This window comes from Gossypium arboreum, chromosome 1 (genome assembly GCF_025698485.1).
Source record: "Gossypium arboreum isolate Shixiya-1 chromosome 1, ASM2569848v2, whole genome shotgun sequence".
Classification (NCBI taxonomy): Eukaryota; Viridiplantae; Streptophyta; class Magnoliopsida; order Malvales; family Malvaceae; genus Gossypium; species Gossypium arboreum.
The window spans coordinates 33,107,979-33,116,821 of record NC_069070.1 but is presented as its reverse complement, the minus strand read 5'-3'; the positions used below and the strand labels follow the sequence as shown (position 1 = coordinate 33,116,821).

General features: G+C 31.9%; 1 protein-coding gene across 1 annotated transcript; it reads right to left on the bottom strand.

The window, feature by feature from the left end:
• Window positions 1-691: 691 nt before the first annotated feature.
• LOC108469974 (long chain acyl-CoA synthetase 4-like) lies at window positions 692-7,056 on the bottom strand. The gene is made up of 19 exons (XM_017771116.2): window positions 6,772-7,056; window positions 6,100-6,163; window positions 5,902-5,991; window positions 5,696-5,752; window positions 5,496-5,544; window positions 5,217-5,293; window positions 4,918-4,957; window positions 4,743-4,837; window positions 4,282-4,449; window positions 4,025-4,135; window positions 3,858-3,945; window positions 3,544-3,610; window positions 2,773-2,848; window positions 2,519-2,636; window positions 2,160-2,405; window positions 1,935-2,074; window positions 1,272-1,454; window positions 1,055-1,174; window positions 692-966 (listed from the first exon to the last, which is right to left on the bottom strand). Exons 1-19 carry the CDS (start codon window positions 6,921-6,923, stop codon window positions 919-921), a joined length of 1,989 nt encoding a protein of 662 aa, XP_017626605.1. The 5' UTR covers window positions 6,924-7,056; the 3' UTR covers window positions 692-918.
• Window positions 7,057-8,843: the final 1,787 nt, after the last annotated feature.

Genomic DNA, 8,843 nt, shown 5'->3' with positions numbered 1-8,843 from the left:
ATTATTTAAATTATTTATATTGTAAATTTTAACTCGACTTAAACTCGAAAATCGAATTACTTATTCGAGAATTGAGTTGACTTGAAAAGATTAAATAACTTAATTCAATTAATTCAAAATTTAATATTTTATTTTTTAAATTAAATCAATTTTGTTCACCCTAAAAGATGCATAATAAAACCCTCAAATCAGCAATGAAAATCTATAATATAATTACTGATACAATTAGATGCAAATCGTCCCTTTTTTAAAGAAAGCATTGAGACTAATTAAATATCTTGTTCATTGAGGATTAGAACTTGAGCAAAACTGTCCTTTTTTTTTTTTTTTTTTTGTGGGGGGTTGGGGAGGGGGTTGCAAAACTGTTTTTTAAGTGATTAAAGGGCGGATTTGATACCATTGTCATCTTGCATTTTTATTTGGAGTTCTTTTGGATAAGAAAAATTTATTTCATCCCCAAAATTAAATATATTTTTAAAGTGGAAAAATATTTCTTTTATAAAGTAAATCTCTATCACGATAAAAAGAAATTGGTTTTACTTAAGAGGAGTAGAAATTTATTTAATTTATATTTTTATATCTGTAAATAAAAATTTTAAAAAACATAGTAAATATCCAATTAATAAATAAAATACACATTTATTTTTCTTCTCTTTTAAAAAAAAATCATAATCAATAACTCCATAAATAGTTGTCTTGAAACCCGGATCATAAGTAATTTTGGAACTTTTAACATTTGGGTCATTAAACAACTTACCAAGTAATATTATTCCCAAAGTTGTGTCAAAGGGAATTTGGTTTTTGGTAAACAAATTCTGATGATGAAGGAACTACATGTACAGTCCAAACTACCAAAGAATACACAAGTTTTAACTCCATATCATCTAACATATCACCGACGCCTTTGGAAGCATTTTATCAAGCATTTGGTTTGCTTGCACTCTTGTACATCTCATCGATTACACTCTGCATGCATCCAAAGGGTTTTACTCAGTGATCCCGCATGTACTCGTTATGAAACCAAAATGAAAAACCAAGAAAAACGTAAGCTAACCTGATAATATTTAAGCAACTGAGGCCTCTTCTTCTTATATGTTGGAGTGAGAAGGTCGCGTTCCATGTCGAATGGCATTGGGTCAAGATGGACAGCTTTTATGAATTCAAAACCTTTCAGCTGTGTAAAGATTATAATATTTCAGTATGAATTGATAAACCCATATTTCATGGATTTTGAAAAATAAAAAAGGGGGCAAAAAGCATGAATAACTAACCTTTTTCTCTTTGCCAGTCTTTGCGAGCTCCCCAAGAATGAACTCTTTGGCCTTGGGGTTTTGACAGAGGGACTCGAAGTCACCACTTACGTTATTGTCGGCACCCCAGCTTTCAAGTGCTTCCTTATTGGGGTTAACAACCGCAACAAGGAACGACTCAAAGCTGTTTCCGTAAATCCATATCTGAAATTGATAAAGACATGAAACTGAAAAGTTTAAAAGAATGCCAATCTCCAGCAAGTAAATTACAAATCTCACATAAACTATAGTTTATTTTACATCACTTCCATGACATATATGTATGACAAATTTAGATACCATATGCTGCGCTTAAGCATGATTTAACATATTTAGTACATTTGTCATATTTCTGTTAAAGGATTTTGACACATGTTTACACAACTGATACGATAAAAACACTGTAACATGACATGCATATTTCGATTATTATGTTTATATATGTTCAATCAAGCAACCATCAATGGCAATGGGTTGAAACCTAGTGCTAAAAAAGGAATGCAATCATAAGGTAACATAAGAAAGAAAATGTTTAATTTGCCAATCATTTCAAAATCAATTTTATGTTTGACCAACATTCAGTGCATGGCTACATATCGAGAAGCAGTGTATGTTAATGTATCAAAGAGAGCATAAGAGATGTACCGAATCAATAGCTGACACGAGACCGTAAATGTTCTCCAGGTTCTCAACAGCAACATATTCACCTTGTGAAAGCTTAAAAATGTTCTTCTTCCGATCAATAATCTTCATGCTTCCATTAGGTTGCCACTCTCCAATATCCCCTAATGCACAAAGATTCAAGGTCTTCAACTTATAGATAAAAACTAATAATGCATAGAACCTTAAAAGAAACAAAAGTTGGAAGACCTGTGTGGAACCATCCATCAATCAATACTTCACGGGTGAGGTCTTCACGTTTGTAGTATCCTGAGAATAATGTATTTCCTTTGATACAAATTTCCCCCCGTGGTGTGCTAGCAAGGGCATCATAATTCATTTCGGGAACAGATTCCAGGCGTACATCTATGTTTGGTACTGGAGGCCCCACAGTACCAAGCATTGACAATTCATTAGGTAAAGAGACAAAACTCCCCGCACAACTCTCCGTCAGACCTACATTTGGATCAACATAATAATAATAAATGTTCATGTTGCAGCCAGTGTGCACAGCTGGTAAAGGGAAAAAAAGAACTTATCACAAGCACAAAGGCTGACTTCAACTATACCATATCCTTGCAGAACATGACAACATGCCACAACTCGCAAGAACTCTTCCACATGAGTTGAAAGAGGTGCTGCACCAGATAGAATAAGCCGCACATTCCCTCCCAATCCTTGCTTTACCTGAGAAAAATTACAACTCAACATGAGATTTGAGTAGTCAAGAGGATTATGTTGCAGGTAAATGTGATTTAATGGGCTTTTGACCAATATTCAAGGAGCCTCGTGCTTATAATGTATCAATGAAGACTTTCATCACCTTACTAAATACAATTTTGTCACAAATTGGAGATGCTTCTCCATGTTTGCGGCCCTTCTTCATGTTGTAGTATTTGCTGTAGGGTTATCATAGATGTCAGATATTAGAAAAATCAAAGCCAAGAAACCATAATCCTGATTCAGTAACTCTGTTAAACATATTCACAAAAAATGCAATCACAGACTGCAAATGAATCTCTACCAATGCAAAAGCTCATAAACCCAAAGGGATTGAGACAATTCTGTGAAAAATGAACCTCGATAACAACAATGAATCGTAAAGAGAGAGAGTAAAAATAGAACACACAAAACCATGGGCAGAGAGAGACGACTACGTCTATTTATAGGTTTAAAAATCTTACTCTAATCAAAATCTAATAGAAGCAATGCAGTATGGTTGAAACACCTTATTCAAATCAATATCAAATAGAAAAGTGTACTTCTATACGAATTCCACTTGTGCCATCTGTCCCGTACCGTGGGGGCCTCAGATGCCCCCACAGATCCCCCTATCTTGCCACTTTTTTTTAACAAGAATTTGGGTCACACAACTCTAACAAATTCTATATTTGGCTACAAGGAAAAATATGCCTTTGACCCTGTTGCTTGTTAGAGAATGCCCAAATATCTTTTATTTTCCTTTATTCCGGTGGGTCTGCAGTGGCAAAACTAATAGAGCAATTTAACTCTATTTCCAATCAATATTTTTGGGCGGCCAGCAGATACAATGAACAGCTTCACATAAGAAACTGAAAATATGAAAGTAACTTACTATGTGTATGCTAAATCAAACATCTTCTTTTTCAATAAGCCGCCCGCAGAAATCTTCTGTAGTAAACCTGATAATGTACAAAGGTTATGACAATCTCACAGCTGAGAACATGCATCTTCTGAAAAAAGCTGAATATATATTCATTGTATTTAACAGAAAAGTGAATCAATCTAGTTTTGTTTCATTTATAAATACTAAAAATAAGTAAATTAAGACAAGTTTTCCAGCTAGTACATGTTCCAGGTTGCTTAGTATAACCTCCACAAACAACCCAAAAATGACATTGCCTAATCCACGAATATAAGAAAGTTTACCTGAATAAATTCTATCTAAGACACGAGGAACAGCACAGAAGATACTTGGCTTTAGCTCTCCAATATCTTCGACCAATAGTTTCACATCCTGAAGATGAAACAAATAAGCACTTGCTGATTTAAATGAACCCGTATTTGTTGTCAGAGTACTAACTAATCATGCTTACCCCACGCCAAAATCCTATTGAAGCACCATGCGAAATAAATAATTCCTCAATCACCCGGTCAAAGATATGAGCAAGAGGAAGATAAGAAATATATACATCCTTCATAGTCAACTGTAAATTTCACAAGAAACAAACAAATGAGAAAGGGAAAACAAGGAAGGGAACAATCATGTCAAAATTTGGTCAAGGGAAGAAAAGAAAAGACAGATCAAACTAAGTGACTGATGAAATGGTCAAAAATAAAATGAAACGGTCACCTGTTCATTTACACTCCCCAGCAGGCGTTTCACCCCTGCTATAAGAGTAACAATACTATCATTTGAAATCAATACTCCCTTTGGATCACCAGTTGTTCCACTAGTATACATTATCGTGCAGATATCAGTTTTCTTCTTCACCGGAAGATCATAATTCTTATTTTCTCCCTGCAAGAAACAGACATAAGAGCTCAAATCTGAATCATAAGTCATCTACAAGTTAAAATCCATCAATCCAGTAATGGTTAGCTAAGGAAAAAAGATATAGGCGCATGCATGAAAATGTAATGAACCCTAGTTCATATTAAGCACTGCCAGAAGCATGTTTTCTAAAGCCATATGGCTTCATCTGAACTCGTAACTAGCAGGATGGCAGTCTGCTAAATAGACACAATTAGGTCAGCAGAATAATTTTTTTTTCTGATAAATTGAAGTGGAAAATAACAGAGCAAAGAGCTTACCAGTTGCAAAAATTCCTCCCAAGGATATATCTTCAAACCATGCTTCTCAGCATCTGCCTTCTGCTCAGGTGTTACCTTCCCAAAGCTAACAATTGCTGCATAGCAAAAATACATGGACATAAATAATTTGTAACGTACTATAACAAGACTTCCCCTAAATAATCAGATGGCTCACTTTTCAAGTGTTCTGTTGAGGCCGGAAATGTTTTGAACAGCTGAAAGGGAAAAGAAAAACCTTACATGAGAAACCCAAAAGAAAAAAGAACAGAAAATTTGTGAAATTACAGATTCTTGTATCAATATCAACTATGCAAAAGTGAGCAGAAAGCATAGAAGCAAATGCTGATAATAAAAATAAAACATCGAATCTATTTTGTAGATAGATATCTTATTTTTGCAAGTATCTAGAAATATCTTTCCCAGTAGTTGCCATATCACTACTAGGGTTTCAAATATAGATGTAAACAGGCATACCTCATTAATCTTCTTTTCCTCTACAAAAGCAATAGATATTTCTGCATGGCATATGATAAACTCCACAGCACCAGCACCTACAAATATGTAGCAACGGATCAAACATTCAAAAAGAGTAGCAGGCGTGTTGGAATGCAAGCATAATTTAAAGAGTTTTAAGGATATTATGATGACAGACTATATGAAGAGTACATAATACACATAAGATGGTTGTTTGAGAAAGGTAGTTGTTTGGCAAAAACTGAAAGAATGCTTTTGTTGGATCTCAAGAAGAAATACCTAAAGTGTCATATAAAGGAACACAATAGAGTCCATGAGCGTTGCAGGCCTGTATCAACCTTGCAACATTAGTAAACATTTCGGGCAACAAGCAATCTGGTAGCAAATAGTATGATCCAAAGAAACAAGTTATAGCGACATCTAAGTAACTTGAGATGTCCACTGTGCAAATCAGATGAAACATGCCAGAATGATCATACCTCCATGCTTATTATCCATTCTGGGCAATTGGCACCATAAATACCACACTTTCCTCCCTGTAAGCAAGAATAGAAAGCTTAATTTTATTTTTTTTAAAAACGCATCAATTGTGGGTGGATATTGACCCCAGAAATAGTATATTTGTTATAAAAAAAATTGACAATAATTTTACAATTAAAAAGAGAAAAAGAAGTTAAAGCATTACTTCCACAACATCACAACTTCGGATGGAATTCCCAACTTTTATTACAATGTCATAAACTTCTCTGTAAGTTTGCCACACGTATTTTCCAGCCTGCAATCAAAGCAGGTCAATTTAGATACATGAACTAAAAGTCAAAGGCAGCACTACAAACAGAACGCAAAAGTAACAAGAAAAAAGGAAACTGCAGCAGCAACATACTTTCCCATCCACAATCTGTCGGCGACCAAGCATACGGTTGTCAGGATATTTCTCAACTGACATACTGCAAGGAGAAAATGAAATCGAAATCATCATCCTCAAATAAAACATTACTTTTTCGTAAATAGGAGCTGTCATACAGTTAGTTAGCAAGTTCAATCAGCCCGTATCTACGATTCAGCTAAGTTATAAGGAGGCAATATTTTAATCTCCACATGACAGAAGCATCAAAACCAAAATAATTACTACTATTAAACAATTTATTTCACAGTTTTACATTGAGTTGAATGAAAGCCATCGATCTTTCAGCTATAAGAATGGAAATACCAGTAACTCGATTCTTGCTCTGTGTGAGCGTTAAAATTCAATAGTTTCAAATATTAGGCGTTTCGATCTGCATATAATTTTCTCATAGGATCCTTAAAAATACGTTTCTCGATTTCATCGCCACTTCGGCGCGAAATAAAAAAATAACACAGCCAACAAATTAAAAGAAAAATCTACTCAACTTAAAAAAGGGGAAGTAAAAATTCAAAAAAAATGGCAACTATTTCGAAAGCCATCTGAAATCAAAGCAAAGAATAGAAGAAGTCAAATCTTCTCCTAGTTTCCTTATTTTCTTAGCAGCCAAGCAAGAAGCTTAAAGTAAAAAAGAGAAAGCTAAAAACGAACCGGAAAATGTCCCAGCAACTCTCCATTCCAGGAATCGGAGCAGGGAATCCATTAGCAGCGAAAGAACTGCGATAAACAGGACCGATCGACGGCTGTCCATCGCTGGCGTCTTTACCTTTCTCTACCTCTATTACAAAATTATTTCCAGCCATTTGATCAAAATGTCCAAAATCAAACGATCCTTAGCTAGCTTTCCCTTTTATATATTCTCTCTTACAGCTCTCAATATATATGGAGGGCTCTGAGAGTGAAATGTGGAGAAGAATTTTGAGAAAATATATAGCGCCTAATTATTAGGTGGCTGTAGGTGACCGGTAAGAACGCTGTTTCTTTTTTATTATTAATTTTATTTTATTTTTAAGCTTGGGCAAGTATTTATACTGTAATATTAATAAAATATATATATTACTCAAATTTTGTATGAATTAAAGTAATATGTACTAAATAAATCAATTTTTTTAATTTTATTTATTATCCAGTTAAATTTATTTAATAAAATTAAAATATTTATATAATTTTCTGCTAATAAAATATTTAGGGCTTTGAAAATCACATAATTTAACATTTCATTTATTTTCAAATAATTTAAGTCAAAGTTTATAATTATAAATTAAGTAAATTTTATTAATAATAAAAATAAATTTAAAATTTTAAAAATAATAATAACCAATTCTTTATTTAAATTATAATTATTAGGGTTCTACTTTTAAAACTAGTTCCAACTTTGTAGAGGAGAAGAGCAAAATTAAAAGGTCCAAGAAGGACCACTTTGGATCTGTGGTGTGCCAGACAGTTCAGTTCGTATTAGATTTTAGTTTTTGATAAGCTGGGCTCAAGATTGGAGGTTTTTCTCAAATATTACTTTTTTTATTTTATTATTTATCAAAATATTTTTTGTAATTTTTCTTATTTCTCAATTTTTTTTATATTTGGACTTCGGCACTTATTGAAGATAGTATTATATTTGAATTGATTTTTTATCCATTCAATGGAATGTATTAATTTAATTTTTGTTATATTATATTTATTTACTAAGAAATAGTTCAAATTTTACATATATTGAAAAGTTAAAAGATAAATAATAATTGTATAAGTTAAGAATGCATAATATTTAATATATATTAATTTTATTGGAAAAATATTTTTAATTAACTTTTTAATTTTAATATTAATTTAAACAAAAAAATCAAATTAACTATCAATAAGAAAGATGGTAATATGGGATATAACAAATTTAAATATTTGAATTGGAATTTTTTAATATTTTTAAAATAATCTAATTACCTTTTTTAATATTCAAAATTAAACATTAATATGTTTTAAAATTGAAAAATATTTTTAGCATTTTAAATAACTTATTTTTGAATATTTAAATGTATTTAATGTTTAAAAGTATTTATTACATTTTATAATTAAAAGATATATTATCAATTTCAAAATATAAATTATTTTTTTCAATGTTCCTTATTATTTAAGTCCTTGTAACTTTTATTGTAATATCATAAAATTATCAACAGCTTTCATAAGGATTTTGTATAATTTTAACATCAATTTATAATTATTATTTTTGTTTAGAACATTTATTTCTATAAATAATAATTTTAATTGAATTATGAACTACATAAAATGTTGATGTGTCAAGTAAAAACATTATCCATTTATCATCATTTAAAACATGCCAACTTAAAATTATTTTTTTAAAGATGTTTATAATATTGTGGGATTGCTTGACACGAGAGTCAGTGGTGGTAAAACTGATGTGATTATTGCTAATCTGGATTTTCAATTTTCTTATCTAATTGAGGCTATTAGTTTTTTCGAGAGTATTTGGATTGGGTGGAAGGATTCTATTAGAGTTGAAGTGGTTTGCAGTCACTTTCAATTTGTTCTAATTCGGATTTTCAATAACTCCTTCCAAAGATCAATATTAGTTTATTTTGTTTATGGAAGCCCAAATAAGCAAAAGAGAAGGTCTGAATTCTATAATACCAACTTCATATGTTCCATGGATGGCAATAAGGGATTTCAATGTCATTCTTTCAATTAGTGAGAAGAAAGGAGGGCGGAGAGAA

Coding starts and splice junctions, on each gene's coding strand:
- LOC108469974 (XM_017771116.2), bottom strand. CDS start 6,923: ATGGCTGGAAATAATTTTGTAATAGAGGTAGAGAAAGGTAAAGACGCC. Junction 2,406..2,518: donor TCATGTTCTGCAAGGATATG/GTATAGTTGAAG, acceptor ATCCAAATGTAG/GTCTGACGGAGAGTTGTGCG. Junction 2,075..2,159: donor TGATGGATGGTTCCACACAG/GTCTTCCAACTT, acceptor TTTGTGCATTAG/GGGATATTGGAGAGTGGCAA.